The sequence below is a fragment of the Vulpes lagopus genome, chromosome 3 (genome assembly GCF_018345385.1).
Source record: "Vulpes lagopus strain Blue_001 chromosome 3, ASM1834538v1, whole genome shotgun sequence".
NCBI classification, from domain to species: domain Eukaryota; kingdom Metazoa; phylum Chordata; class Mammalia; order Carnivora; family Canidae; genus Vulpes; species Vulpes lagopus.
In genome coordinates this window covers 60,852,982-60,868,785 of record NC_054826.1, presented here as the reverse complement: position 1 = coordinate 60,868,785, position 15,804 = coordinate 60,852,982, and the positions used below count along the sequence as shown (strand labels likewise).

The 15,804-nt window shown below is 51.6% G+C and overlaps 1 protein-coding gene across 20 annotated transcripts in view; it reads right to left on the bottom strand.

Moving 5' to 3' along the window:
• KCNMA1 (potassium calcium-activated channel subfamily M alpha 1) overlaps positions 1–3,309 on the bottom strand; it is a 718,693-nt gene extending 715,384 nt beyond the window's left edge. For all 20 annotated transcript variants that reach the window (XM_041748736.1, XM_041748737.1, XM_041748738.1 and 17 more), the window contains exon 1: positions 2,672–3,309. In XM_041748736.1, coding sequence (XP_041604670.1) covers positions 2,672–3,016 — 345 coding nt within the window. In that variant the 5' untranslated portion in view covers positions 3,017–3,309. The remainder of the gene's footprint in view (positions 1–2,671) is intronic.
• Between the last annotated feature and the right edge of the window lie 12,495 nt (positions 3,310–15,804).

The window sequence follows — 15,804 nt, the reverse complement described above, 5'->3', positions numbered from 1 at the left end:
TCTAGGTTTGCTTGGGAAGCGTGGCGCTAAAACAATTATTCCAAGCTTAGGCCAAATGCATTCTTCTGTATGGATCTTGACAACTACCAAATACTTGGAAAGCAAAAAGAATGAAGGACAACAACAACAACAACAACAAAAAGAAAAAACCACCAAGAGGGCAGTAAAAATACAGACCTCAGGGGCAGAAAGAAAAGCCTAGGAAAGGCCTAAGTTACTATTTACGGGTGTAATGAGCTGGCTACACATGGTTCAAGTGAGAAAATCAAGGCGCAGTTATCAAGAGATTCTGGGCATGTTTTAAAGTGCGCTCCAATGGTATCAAAAGTGACCCGACACGGTCCTCCATTGGCCTCATAACCTCCCAACCAACTGCAGACACCTCTTGTCCCAGGTGGATTTTTGGTAGAAACTTCCAGTTAGGTCAACTCAGCCGGCCTCGGAACTACAAAATACAGTCTAGTAGACAGGGATCTTTTTTTTTTTTTCCCAATGATCATTGCCAAAAACCTATTTTTCTCGAGAAGGCTGACAGAAGTTATGCTTGGTCATCGTTTATGAAAGAGATTCTCTATGGGAACGATCCCATCAGCATTTCATCACAGGTAGTGCAGTGGCATCGGTGACCCCCTAGAGTAAAAGGAGGTGGGAGCTGTGTTTAAAACCACACGATCGCAAAAACACCCAAACTTATTTGGACTTACTGAAAAGGTTTTCATTAATGATCAAGAACGTCCAATTCCTTAAGGATGAGGAGGCTGTTAAAAACTTCACCAAAATCGCTCAGGGGCCTCGAACATTTTAGATGCCCATCACGGGGAGCTATCCCTCCTCCGAGGACAGACTCAGACTCTCTCAGTAAAGGGAAAAAAACAAACAAAACTCCAGGACTGGACTATGGGAGGAGGAGGAGATGAGTGAATGTGTGATCAAGAAGGCTCCATGAATAATCGGTTGAGAGGAAGGCAAGAAACACGGTCGCCCGGTCTCGGGGTTCAGACTCTGCTTAACCTGTTCGCTTCTCTGGAATACGAGAGGCTTCCCACCTGGACAAGTAGGGAGACACCTCTCCGGAGGAGAAGGCAACTCCAAAGAAAGCCGGCTGGCCAACATCTGGAAGCCTCCAGAGAAGCGGGAGGAGGAGGAAGAGAGAGAGATGGCTTTTATTCTTCTCCCTTATTTCCAACACACCAGTATTTTCCAAAACACAAATGTGCTGCCACAAAACACAGCTGAGCTCCAGCACCCAGCGCCGTGTATAATTAATGATGGGGAGAGAGCGCCTGGGGTCACCCTGTGCTTCACCCACAGCCCCTTGGCTTCCCTACTCGCCATGGCAACCGAGGAGGCTGCTACAAGTTGCCGAGCCCTGCGCGAGTTCCAGGGGTCCTGGGATCAACTTTACTAGGAAAAGGTGTGAACATTCCCCCCAAGACCTGCTTCGCCCTCCCCGGGTTCCCCTCTTCTCCTTCGTCTCCCCTCCTGCCCACCGAGAATGCTGGCGCCGTGAAGTCCCCTAGGATGCGAACTGCTCAAACACAAGGCGGCTCGATCCCTCCTTTTTCTCTCTCTCTCTCTCTTTTTTTTTTCTTCCAGTTCTTTCTTTTTTAATTCTGCTGTCTTTGATGAAAAACTGCCCCAGCCCCTCACCTTCGGCAGGTGGGGGGCGGGGGGGGGGAGAAGAGGACATCTCTAGGGACACGGCGACAGGCCAGGCAGCGAGCCTAGCAACCGCGCTTAAGGTGTAGCGCGCCCGGGTGCAGGTGGGCGTCCCCGCGCCAGGAATAGCTCCAGCCGACACCCAGCCACCTCGAGAGCGCCCGGGCGGGGAGGAGGCTCCCGCACGGACCTCCCGCGCCCGCGCCCGCCGCTGGCGGCATTTCCGGGGACCTAAGGAGGGTGGCGTGGGGGCGAGAGCGCAGAGGCTGGAACGCGGGGTGGGGGTGCGCTCCACGGGCACATCCAAGGGATGGCGAGGCAGGTGGCACCGGCTGCGCGACCTCGCACATTCCTAAAGTGGCGGCCTCCGCGGGTTGCCTCCAAAACTGGGAGGCATCTCCCCAACTTTCCCTCGCGGTCCCCGAAGTCCCCCCTCCACTTCCCCTGGCCACGTTCCTCCCCCGGGATTCCCCCGCCCAAAAGGTTTCCCCCTCGCTGCCGACTCCGCCAACTCGTCTCCCCAACAGGTTTCTAGAGTGCGGGCTGCCGTGCCGCCCCCTCGCCCGCCACCCCGGGCCCCAGCGCCCCCGCCCGCCACCCGGGGCCCGCGCGCCCGGCTCCCCGGCCCCGCGCCCCCGGCCCCCGGCCGCCCCGGCCCCGCGCCCGGGCCCCCGGCCCCCGGCCCCGCCACCCCGAGCCCCGCGCGCTCCGCCCCGCACCTCTCCGCGACCCCCGGCCCCGCTCCCCCCGCCCCGCCGCGCCCCGCCCGCGGCCCCGCCAGGAGCCAGGGGCCGGGGCTGGGCGCCCGCGTCCCGAGCGCGCCGGTCGGGGGCAGGTCGGGGGCGACTCGGGGGCCCCGGCGCGCCGCCCGCCGCGCCAAGCGGGGCGCGGGGAGGGCGCGGGGAGGGCGCGGGGCGGGCGCGGGGCGGGCGGGGAAGGCGGGCGGGATGCGGCAGGCGCGAGCAGGGGTGGGCTGGCGCGGGGGGCGGGGGGCGGGCGCCGGGCGCGTTACCTTGGTCTTGCCCCCGCAGTGGCAGCACACGGTCCACAGGTACTTGAGCGTCCGCCAGAGCAAGATGATGAAGAGGCCCCCGAAGAAAGTCACCATGGAGGAGGCCAGGAAAGCCCACCACATGCGCTGGCCCCGGCTGTCGCACGGCACCTCCATGGTCACCGGGATGATGAGCGCATCCATCTTGGGCTCGTGGACCGAGGACGAGGAGGAAGAGGAGGAGGAAGAAGAGGAGGAGGAGGAGGAGGAGGAGGAGGACGCGTCTAGGCTGAGATGGTTCGCGTGGATACCGCTACTCATTCTAAGGCTGCCGCCGCCGCCGCCGCCGCCGCCACCATTTGCCATAGCTAGCAGCGGGCGGCCGGCGCGGGGGCTCGGGGGAGCTCCTCCCGCCGCCAGCGCCTCCCCGGACACCCGTCAACAGCCATGTTGCCGCCGCCGCCGCCGCGGAGCGCGGGGAGGGGGCGGGGAGGCGCCGGGGCTCGGGGCGCTGTGCGCGACCTGGCGGGGTGCGCCGAGATATATACGGCGGGCGGGCAGCCTCCGCCGCCGCCGCCGCCGCCGCGCCCTCCCCCGCCGCCGCCGCCGCCGCGCCCGGGGGGAGGGGATGCAGCGCGCCCGCCGCTCCCCGCCCGCCGCTCGCCACCCGGCCCGCGCCCGCCGCCCCGCGCCCCGCGCCCCGCGCCCCGCGCCCCGGGCTGCGCCGGCCCCGCGCGCCCCCCGCCCCCCGCCCGCCGCGCGCCCCCCCGCCCGCCACGCGAGTGCGCTGCGCTCCGGCCCGGGACCCTCCCGCCGCGCCCCCGGCCCCCGGCCCCCGGCCCCCGGCCCCCGGCCCCGCCGCCCCGGGCTGAGCGGGCGGCAACTAGTGAAGCGCGGGCGGCCCGCCCCCCCGCCCCCGCCCCCGCCTCGGCCCGGCCCCGGCGCCCCCGGCCGCGCTGGGCTCCGGATCGCCGCCCCCGCACGCGCCGGGACCCCCGGGGACCCCCGGGACCCCCGCGCCGCGCCGCCGAGCCCCGCGGCCTCCGCTCGCGCGGCCTCCCCGCCTGCGCCGGCCCCTCCCGGCCCCTCCCGGCCCCTCCCGGCCCCGTCCTCGCCGCCCGAGCCTCTCCCCGCGCTCCCCGCGCTCCCCGCGCTCCCCGCAGCCGCCGGCGGCAGCAGCTGCAGCAACTGGAGCGGGCGCGGGCTCAGGCCGCCCGAGGCGGGAGGGGAGGAGGCTCGCAGCGCCGGCTCGGGGCTCGGCTCGGGGCTCGGCTCGGGGCTCGGCTCGGGGCTCGGCTCGGGGCTCGGCTCGGGGCGGGAGGGCCCTGGGCGGCCGCCTGGCACGCGCCCTGGCCGCCGAGCGCGAGGACCGGCGCCCCAAATCGGGCTCCGGCCCGGGCGCCTCTCTCCAAGGTGCTGCGCCCCCAGCCGAGCGCCCGACCCGGGAGGGGAGCCCCCCCCACAGGCCGTTTTTACCAAAGGAGCCCCCGGTGGGGAGGGAAGGAGGGACCAACTGCCGACACCGCTGGCCGGACACCCCCGAATCCTCGTGCTTCGGGAGTGAGCAGGACCCTTCTCCAGGGCACACACCCTACTCGGCCCCCTCTGGCCTCTAGTTCGTTCATCCCTACCCCTCTCCTAGGTGCCCCGGTGCCCCAAGCATGGCTGGAGGCCGGCGGGTGGTCTGTGGCCCTTGACAGCAGCAGGTGGTTTTTCTGTGTTTTCCTTATTAAGGGGCAGAGACTGCCCAAGAGAGAGAGAGGAACAAGGGGGACGCGGCCTCAGGGATGGTGCAAGCTCCCATAGACAATGGAGTTCCCCCAAAGTCACTCCCATTTTATTTAGCCCCAGGCCCCATCGTGTGAGGAGGGCAGCTTGGAGGAAGGACGCTGTAGGTGCCATTCAAGTCTACCCACCCCCCCAACACCACCCCCACCTCACCCCCCCACCCCCCCACCCCCCATTTAGGGCCTCTCTCCTACCTCCACCCTTAAAGAGGAGGAGGAGCCTGGTTTTGTTCAGCAGCCTCTAACCCTATACCACAGGGGAATACCTCTTGTGACACTCTCAGAAATGTTGCTTCCTCTGTTCATGGCCCTTCCTCTTGGCTACCAGCTGGACCAGAAGTTTTCCTAGTGCTAATTAGAAGGAAGATGGTCACGCTCTCCCCTCATTGCCCACAGTGGTTTCCCCAAAGTTTCCAGCTCATTAGTTTAAGCCTAATTGGAATCCTCAGGTTCCTTTCAGCCCTTCCTGTGGTGAGGGCCAAGTTAGCATCCTTTACTGCATAGGCCAAGCCTGCTTCTGCGGGATCCAGAGCTCAGCCCTGCCCCTTGCCCCTGGAGGCGCTAGGATGCTGGGGAGGACCCAAGAAGGGAGGCCCAGCTCGGTAGAGAGGCTGAAGAGAATGTTTGCAGCTTCTCCAGCCTCATCTGGAATATGTTCCTTGGGTTCAGGACACATACCCTTTAGGAAAAAGTCCAGGCCAAGGTCAAAAGGGAAAGTAGAATGAAATCAGGGTTCTTGAGTATTTGGTAGTCAAAAAGCAATGCATAAAAGGGAGCTACAGACAGTAGTTTCCAGAAAGTGAAACTGTCACCCAGATAGTACCTGTAGCCTCATCCTTCGTGTACGGCAGCCTCTCTCAACATGTCTGTGCTGCGTTAGTCCCTGCAAAGACCCTGGGTTCTTCCCAGCACTGGGTTCAGGGTCAGCCCTAGATGGCTGTGGCAAAGTTGCAAGAAGGTAACAGTGACCTTGAGACTCCTTCAATTTATTAGCCCTCTAAATGGCTGTACTTTGCTACCTTTGGGCCTCAGCATATGCCAGGGAAGTTAAGGACTTTCCTTAAATCAAGTACAAGATTTGAAATTTAAAAATAAAAAGAGCAGGGAAAGCTAGGATTGTCTGCCCACAGGGATACGAAGCCCCCAGAATGGATTCCCTCCCCACTAAAACTGAGCTTCCACAAACCATGAATCCTCTCCAGGCCTTCCTTGGCAGCCCCCACAACCTGAGTTCCCTGAAATCACCAGTCTGGGGCTACCAGCAAGAAGACACTGGTTGCTCTGACTTCCGTCACCCCAACTGCAGAAACCCCAGCTGTGTCCAGCTGTGTTTCTCCACTGTCCCCGTCACCGTCCCATCGGCCTTCCAGGGTGCTGGGAGGGCCTGTCTCCTACTGTCTTCATCGCCTCTGCCCGTGCTGGTGGAAGCTTTTAGCAACGTCTGTGTTATCCAAACCTAGGCTGAGTCGGGATTCATCAGAGTCCCTTGCCATCAAAATCCATATCCTACCATTCCTGCAACCAGCCAGTCCCACACCAGCTCCCGGGACGGCCCAGCTGGAAGGCCGTGGACAAGAGTGCTATTGTCCACCAGAGAAAGCCCTCATCGGGCCTCGCCCACCTCTCCTGCTACCACCTTAACGTCCACCAGCTTCAGCACCAGGTCCGGCAAACCTGCATCTGGCCTGACCAACCGGGGGAAAGGTCCCATCAGACAGAATGGAACCGTCAGTGCCTTGCATTTATCTTGTTTCCTCATTTGTAAAGTTGGAATAAAAACAGGAACTGCTCTGCCTCCCTATCTGCAAATAACAAAGGGTGATTTGTAAGGATGAAAAAGAAAACATTATACAGGTCTTGTTTGTAACTGCCGTGACCCAAAAAACAGCCAAACTCCAACCACATCTTCTGACCCCCAAATCAGTACTGGTTGCGTGAGCACCAGACCGTGGGGGAGATGCGACCAGTTAAAACTATTGCTCCCTGTCCCCACCTGGCTGTTCCGCACCCAACGACCCCCTCAGTTGGGATAAGAAGTCAGGCAAAGTGTCCCTGCTGTCTGCTGCAGCTGTTAGGGCCAGGAGGGCGCCGCAGCCAGTGGGTGGACAGACTCCAGGACAGGATAGAGAGGCCCGCTGGCGAATAGCCCCTGGCATTGGCCCTCCTGTAGGTGTGTCTGCAGCTGGGCACTGAGGGCCATCCATCGCACACGCACTGAAAGCCTAACCACAAATACAAACCTCAGCCTCCTCCCTGTTCTGAAAACAATATAGGCCATTTGTTTACTTCTAAATACATTTATAAACTTCTCAGAGGAGAGGGCAGCCTCTTGATCATGTGAACACGTGCCTACAGCAGCTTTCAAAGCAAATCTCAAGCTTCTAAAGGATTCTAATCTGGACAATCTCAACTGATGTAAAAGAAATCAATAAAAATGCATTAAAATGCAAACTGAAAAAGTCGAGCAACTAAAGTACTAGTCAAGGAGAAAAAAAAAAGAAAGAAAGAAAAGTGTATTTACTTAAATGTTGGCCCAACACCGTAACGAACACTGGGTTTCATTTTTCCCCCAGCCTGGACCCAGTTCCAACAAATCCTGGGGATTTTGCTATGGACGCCGCGGGGACACCTAAGTGATCTAGCGCCCTCTGGTGACCCTTTCTGGCACTTGACATGATTTGGCAAATGCTTGAAAAAAGGGCCTATTAAAACAGAAATTTGGTGCGAACAATTCCCAAAGATCCTGCAACCACAGCAATAAGAATTACCCAGTTGCCAGTCCTACCATCATATAAAGCACTGTGATAAGGGCGGCTAACAGGCTTGATATTATCACTCCTGCTTTGATGTCCGATCTTCTAAGCTACAACTACCATTAGTGACCCATACCTCACCAGTGCATTCGGATCTAAATGGTTAAAGTACTCTCCCCTTCCTCGTCCTCTCCAGTCTTTATAATCTCTTTGTGGTATAAGAGAGGGCAGTAGTCATTCTCCCATTTTACAGGTAAGAAACTGAGTCTTAGATCTGCCAAGTTACTCGGCATGACTAGAGGGCCTAGACCTTTGGAGCAATTTCTCTCCCTGTGACTTACCATGGACAAGGATGAGCATAGCGGTCTACCACTGAAACTCTGCCCAAGAGCCTCTGAGTTCCAGAAGGGACGGCAGAGAACAAGCTTTGAGCAGTTTGTTTATAGTAAATATTTATTTTACATTTACTTCTGCTTATAAGAATAACTCAGACTCAAAGATTTTGTCAAATAAACATTTCATAAAAGGATATAAAACTTACCTAGAATCCCACGGCCCACCAGTAATCATTATTAATATTTTCATATATTTCTTTCACATTATTTTCTTAGCGGTGGGGTGTATTTTTGAAAAATTAGGGTTAGATTGAACATCTAATTTTTAAAAGGTTTTATTTATTTATTTACTTGAGACAGAGAGAGGGAGGGAGAGCACCAGCAGGGAGGGAGAGCACCAGGGCAGAGTGAGAAGGAGAAGCAAACTCCCCACTGAGCAGGGGGCCTAAGGCAGGACACCACCCCAGGACCCTGAGATCACAACCCTTGCCAAAGGCAGATGCTTAACCAACTGAGCCACGGAAGCGCCCCTGAACATCTAATTTTTGTCCTATTTTCCCTTAAAATTACACTGTAAGTATTATTGTCCATGTCATTAAATATAACCCAAAAAAAACACTTTTTAAAAAATAATTGAATAATATTTCATTAGATGGCATACTGCTGACATTTAGGTTGTTCCAAAATCTAACATCTTTTTAAATAAGTTCTAAAAGTTTATGTAAATGATCCAAAGTAGTTGAAAAGATGCCCTGAAGAAGATCGCTGATATTTTTACATCCTAAACCCAGTAGCCGTCTTCCAGGGCTGGAGCACGTGCGAGCCAACCAAGCCGTGAGATACCTCCCAGCCTTGCCTCGCATACTGGCGTCAGATCAGCCAATGCCCAGTGGGCAATGTGAAGAATAGTGTCCTATCATCCTCTGTCATTGTCCCCAGCGCCAGCCAGGGTACAAACTTGCAAGAATATAGTCATCATTCCCTTCAACTACATCCTTGGCTGAGTCAAAGTAGACCTCGCTCATGGACCGTGGCCTGGTTTGAATTTGACTCCAACTTGCATTCCACAGGACTTCTGGAATAACGACTGTGCAAATTCCCATCTCCCTGTCATTCTGTGATCGCTGTCACTGCACCCACATGCCAGTTCTATAGACCTTGCTTCTGGGAGGTAGGCAGGGCAAAAACTAATCAGCTCATTTTTGCTGGTGGCCAAAGAAGGAGTCAAAGGTGAAGAGATTCTCCCTGATACTATCCAAATTGTTCTTACTTCCAGACCAAGAGACTTTTTTCTTTAAGTAGGCTCCACACCCAACAAGGAGCTTGAACTCACAACCCCGAGGTCAAGAGTTAACATGCTCTACAGACCAAGCCAGCCAGACACCGCAAACCAGGCAAAGAGACTTTCTAATCCTTTTCTTAGAGGATCCCTAACTGGTCTTTGCAAAAGCAGTGGTTCGAGATCTGGGTACTCTAGTATGTAACTCATCCCTCGGCCCACGGGTGCCTGAATGACTACGCCATAAAAGGGACTGTGCAGATGAGCTGAGGACCTCCATCCTGCCTCTGCTCAGAAGCTCGTATCACGTTTGCACGTAAGGACAATGCTGAGATCATCCTTCCCACTTGTAAACCCTCTTGAGAACAAGGAAAGATGAGTCGAAAACCAGACATCCTGTGGGTTTCATTGACTTCTAATTCCGACTTGTTCTGTCTGTGTCTGCTTTGGGCACATTATCCAGAGAAGGATCCATCTCTTCCTTTCACACTGATGACTGGCCTCCCTGGAGGTCACATCCTTTCTTCAGCTTTAGTATTTATCTTACAGTTGTCAAGCTTTTTACTTCCCAAGGATGAGATCATGCTTTTGTGTCTTCAAAAATTATAAACTATGGTGTTGTTATGAGAGGTAAGGCCATCTGTGCAAAACCAAGAGATCCTGCTTCTGCCATGTTTTTGCAAAAATAAAAAAGGCAAGACAAAAACCCAAGCTATCAATATCCTGGGAGTAGCAGAAGAATAAGACATAAAGGAGATGGACCAATACCTGGCCGCTGAGTTAAAAAGGAAAGTTGATTAAACGTTTTTTTTTCTAGGAATTGTGGACAGGAAGGAGAGATAGATCCTCCCCATCAGCCAGGACTTGAGTCCTTGAGTCTGCCACCAAGCAAATTCTTCCCCAGTGACCTTTGCCAATTGTCTGGCCAGTCTAGCAAATCCAAGCATAAGAAAGGAGGGGCCTCTGGTTTTTCCAGGTGCTGAAGCCACTGCTGTTTGGAGGTATCCACTGAGTGCTTTACCAGCTCTTTCTCCCTGGGGAACCCCTGAGATGGGCTTGTATGAGCACAAACTTTAGATACTTGAGATAGTTCTAGAAAGACATCTTACACTACGTATCTGGAACAGAGCAGACAGGTAGAGGCAGACACTGCCAGGTATGTGGCTGAGTCTTTGCTTTTGGAAAGCCTCCAGGAACATCAGGATTCTGTGCTGAATGAATTTTCTGCAAGGTGCTACACTGAATTGGAGACTTATAAAAACGTCCTTTTGGTTATCTATAAATCTCATTGTGGCCTCCCCTCCTTATAACAAAACTGAGGGGATCCCTGGGTGGCTCAGAGGTTTGGCGCCTGCCTTTGGCCCAGGGTGTGATCCTGGAGTCCCAGGTTCGAGTCCCACATTGGGCTCCTGGCATAGAGCCTGCTTCTCTCTCTGCCTGTGTCTCTGCCTCTCTCTCTCTCTCTCTCTCTCTCTGTCTTTCATGAATAAATAAAATCTTTAAAATATATATATATAACAAAACTGAAAACTGTAAGTTGAACAAAGTAACCTACAAGCTGCCCTAAGCTGTCCTGGGAACTCCCTGAGTGATGGCTAGTCATGGACTTACGGCTTTTTATTTGACTTGCTCTTGGCTCTTCTATCAAGATATGTCTTGGTGACCTATACTGAGACAGATTGGCTGGTACGCATAAGTGGCTTTTATTTCAGAAGGTAATACACATTCTGTTTAAAATACAATGGCTCAGATGGGAACTCCAGCCCCTTTATCATCATTGTAGAAGTTCAATAGTTCATAATCAGGTGGCTGTTGCAATGGCTTTCCATTAAATTCGATGGGGGGAGACCATTTAAGTCAGAACCAATCTGAAGACTGCACAGTCCACACTGCAGTGTCCAGAGGGTTTGCTCTGCTCTTTCATCCATGGGTCTTCTGGGGAGACTGGCATCCCCAGCACTACCTGGGAGCTGAGATCACAGGCAGAGAAATGGCATGTGGGCAGTACATGGCCTTCCTTGTAGGGCATGTCATGATTACCCATGTGATTATCACACGACATGTCCCCAGATGTAATGCAAGCCCTTCCCCAACTCTTAGATCACCTTCACAATCTTACTGTATCATCATGCTGCCTTTACTGGTATTTAATATTTGGCTCCAAGTGACTCCTATGATTTACTCAAATTTATTTCAAAAGGAAATTTTAGCAACACTAGCTTTGTGGAAAACCAGTCTTGCTATAAATATAAGGTAAATAAATGATAATAAAAACACACAAAAAAGATAGAAATAGAAATATACAAATGCTAAATAGAAGAAAAGTGTAAAAACATCTAAACAGGATAAATAAAAATGAAGGCCCTCACCCTGAGGCCTGGGCTCCCTCTGCTAAATGGAGTAATTGTTGAGGGTTATACAGGTGGTACAGGCAGGCTGGCTGTCTCCGTGGCAACTAGGTTTAAGAAAGAATTGAACAGGGTATGACTTTCTCATGGAACATCAGGATGGAATCTGAGATAAAATCATCCTTTGCACTACCTGGAGTCACACAACTCATCCTTTGAGCAATACTGTACTTTCCTATTTGAGGCAGTTCTTAAAGGATCCTGTAAAGCAAGCATCACCCTCACCATATAGATGTGGAAACTGAGGCTCGGATAGGTGAAGTGCCCCGTCCAAAGTCACACAAAACACTAGCATTTGTTCTGAGGCCAGAGGACAACAGCTTTGGTGGTCCTGACCTTCACCCCTTCACTGGGCCACCATAACTCTAGAGCTGGAAGGATCTCCAAGGTCTTTCTGTTTGACTTTTTCTTTGGAGAAGGGAGGAAAGTAAGACTTGGAAGTATTCAGTAACCTGCTCACTCTTTGCTCACCAGTGGCTGAGCTAAAGTTGGAATCCAGCGCTCCCATTCCTTATCTGGTGCCTTCTCTGCCCTCTCAAATGCCACCTGGTCAGCAGATGGGCCTGTGGAGGACTGGGGGTAGTGGTGATCTTTCCTCACCAACATCCCTTATGTTCCCAGCAGGTCTCAGAAATTCTTTCTTGCCGACCTTTCTTTAAAATGCTAATCTGGGTCTCAGAGCTTCATGGGGCCCTTTACCCCATGGGGAGCCCACTGGCCCAGTGAGCCTCCCCCCACTGTGGGTCAGTATAGAGGACCTCAGAAGTCTCCTAAGCCAATAACAGGCACCAGGAAGTTTGCTCCCCATGGCCTCTGTGCCTCTGTGCACCCTGCAGGGGCCGGGCATCCTGGTTAGCCCACCAAAGGCTCCCCAGTGGGGGATGTTCAACGCAGCAGGTGCATATGGCAGCCCCACTCCTGGGCCTCTCACTGGAAGCCAGACCCAGCCTGAGGTCAAGATGGGAACTTTGAAGAACCTCTGTGGAATGAGCCCTGGAGTTGCAGGCAAGCCAGAACCTTTCAAGGCCATGGGGAGGCTGGCGGGGATGAAGGCAAATAGCAGGAATGGGTGCCCCTGTGGAGAGAAAGAAAGCATGATGGGGTGGAGCTGTGTAGAAGTTCACAGGAACAAAAGTGTGAGACCTGGGAGAGAAACTTGGAGATGAGAAGGAAAGGGAAGAAATGAAGTGAAAAGCTAAAGGAAGGAGAGGGAGAGACAGACACAAAGTCAGAGAGAATTAGAAAAAGAGACGTGAGACCCAAGACACAAGGAAGACATGGAGACATGCAGCTGTCCCCAGCCCATTGCCTCTTCTGGGTGCTCCTGTTCCCTGGGAAAGCACAGCCAGCTGTGGCTGTAATTCAAGGGGATTTGAAAGCCCCAAAGCTTCAACAGTAAGAAACAAATCATTTCCCCTGTAAAGGAAAGACACAGAATCCTGGTGGCAAATCCCGGCTGGTAAACCTCCCCATCCTCTCCAACCACAGCCTCCAACCCCGCCCCTCCACCCCGACATTCTGGGCTGTCTCACTGTCCAGGAGCACAGATCCTTGAGATGCTCAGCCTCCCTGTCAGGGAGACCCTGCAGCTCTGTAAAGTCTCCTGGTTTGCTGGGGGGGAGCCTGGGCTGTGTGAGTAGGAGGTGAGATGAGGAAGGAATCCCTTCATTGCGTATATTCCCCTCACCAAGATGAGGAGTGAGAATAAGACTCAGCAGGATCGATATCTAGAAAGTGCCACACAGCCAAGAGAAAGAAGCTTCAAACACCCACGCCACGACTCCTCGTCACCATTATCAGCCTGCAGTGTGACACACTTCTAGAGAATTCCACCCAGCCCAGCCTCCTTATCAGGGAAAGAGATCAGGACACTGGTCTCTCTGGGTGACTGTGAGTACTTTAAAGCCAAGGGCCAAGCCAGAGAGGGAAGAGTCACAACCTAACATGTCCTAGTCCACTTCTCCAGGGCTCAGCTCCCCAACTCTGCGAAGGAAAAAGCATTATTTATTTATTGGGTAAATATTTATTAAGTACCCACCATATGCCACATACCGCACGCTACCAGCAGTTCCAATGAACAGTCTTCCCATCCTTAGCAGCTCTCCCAGCACCACACAAGGGGGCCCTGGAGGCCCTACTACATGTATTAAAGTATTTTATATCATAACCAGGGGAAGTGCTAGGTCAGCCCTGAAGTGGCTACACAGGCCGGCTCTGGAGTTGACAGAGCTGGGTTCAAATTTCAGCTCTGCTCCTTTCCCTGGCTGTGGGGTCTGGGTTAAGTTTCTTAGCTTCTCGAATTTCAATGTCCCCATCTGTAGAGTAGGGGAGGATGTGCCTCCATGATGAGTTTTTACAAGGATCAAATGAAAGAATGCAAATAAAGCCCTTAGCATAGTACCTGGCACAGGAAATGTCTGGACCCTTTACTGTCATTTGCTATTATTAATAAAAGCAGAAAGGTGGTTCTATAAACCTATTCCTGCTTTCTCAGAGGCTCCATCCTCTGAAACATACAATGAGATACTTCCTCTGGTCCATCACCTGTTACCTTGTCGTCACACCCCCGTCTCAACCCAGGAATGATGGCATTTCTGTTTACCTGTCTTTGTTTGCTGTTCAATGTTGTCTCTTCTCCTGTGACTAAAGAATTGTTCCATCTTCTTTTTCCCCTTTCCAAAACCTTTGCTCATTTCTCTTCTCCCAAGGCTAGCTGTGTTCTCTGGTCCCAAGAATGCATATCTCAACAACAAACAAGCAGAAAAGCTTGAAGGGAACACATGGTAGAGAAATAAGTGCTCTTCTAATGAGGGGGTAAAGAGCTTTAGTTATCTTTTTTAGTAGCTTGTCCATATCATCAGCAGAGATGAGTATTTGCTGGTCACCTAATATGCTCATGAAAGTGTATTAATTGCTGGGGAAAAAAGATACATATCTTCAACTGAGGCTGAGACGGATTCTCAAAGATAAACCCACATTGAATATGAACTCACAATCCAAAATTTCAAAACCCATGAAAAAGCCATCACATCATGAGCAAAAGTCAATAGACAGAATGAAGCCAAGCTCATATACGACTGCCAAGAACTTCAGGTAAGAGAATAATATGATGGAGACCATAAAATTAATGACTTTAAATTATTAAGAGCTTAAAAGAAGGAAATAGAAAATGAAAAAAAAATCTAAAAATGGAACAGCCACAACAGAACAAAAAATAAGTGGATTTGGAAAAGAACCAAAAAGAACTTATGGAAGATTTACCTTAATGGCCACTGAATTTTTAAAATTCAGTAAGTGAGAACAAATAGCAGATTGGCCTTGATTGGATTATAAGAATTAGGCAAATAAAAATAGGTCTGAGAAATATACCCAGAATGGAGTGCGCGAAAGGAAAAAAGAAAGAAAGAAAAGCTTTGACCTGGTGGACACAGCAGATAGAATGAGAATGCCTGTTCTGTAACATATCTAGTGAGAGTTCCAGGAAAAGACCATAAAGAAGGAGGAGAGATAATATTCAGAGGTAATGGCTGAGAAATGATGAAAAACACGAATTTGCAAATTAGGAAGCACAGGTTCTAAGGATAAAGAAAAACCCACCTACAGATGCCTTGTAGAAAAACTATAATTCACCAAAGTCAAAGAGGAAAATATTCAAAGCAACAAGAGAGAAAAGTGAAATTACCTACAGAGGAATGACAATTAGCGGACTTCTCAACAGCAAAACTGGAACCAGGGGCAGCGGAGTAATATCTTCAAAGGACTGAATGAAAATAACTGTCAACCCAGAATTCTACTGAATAACTCTAAATATCCTACCTTTATTTTAACCATGAGGCTGAAATAAAAAGGTTTTAGACAAATGAAAACTAAATCTTTCATCAATAGACTCACCCTGATTAAATTTCTAAAGGGGGTGAGCAAGTGAACCCAAAAGAAAGTCCTAAAGAAGCATTGATGAGCAAAGACACTGATTACCATATAGGGAATACTAAACAAGCTTGAATTATAAAACAACAACAATTATATTAAAGATAGGGACACCTGGGTGGCTCAGTGGTTGAGCGTCTGCCTTTGGCTCAGGGCATTCCAGAGTCCTGGGATCGAGTCCCACATTGGGCTCCTCGCAGGGAGCCTGCTTCTCCCTCTGCCTCTCTCTCCATGTCTCTCATGAATAAATAAATAAAATCTTTAAATAATAATAATAATATTAAGGACAAATTTTGGAACCCAAATACTAGACACAATAACTTGTGAGTACATTAGCCTTAGGCATATTGTTATTTGTCAATTGTTTGTAGGAGGGCAGAGGTATAAATTAACTTGAGACTGTGACATTCAAATGAACATGTTAACATTTTAGGAGTAACCACTGAAAGAATGAAAACCAAATGGACAGCTCCCAAATCAAAGAAGATGAAGAGGGAAACGAAAGCAGAAAAAAGAAGGAAGCAGCTTAGAATAAACAGAGATAATAAAAGAAAATGATGGCTATGATCCAAAAAACAAAAAATAATAAGTGTTGGTGAGGATGTGGGGGAAAGGGAACCCTTTTGTGCTGTTGATGGGAATGCAAATTGGTTACAGCTACTGTA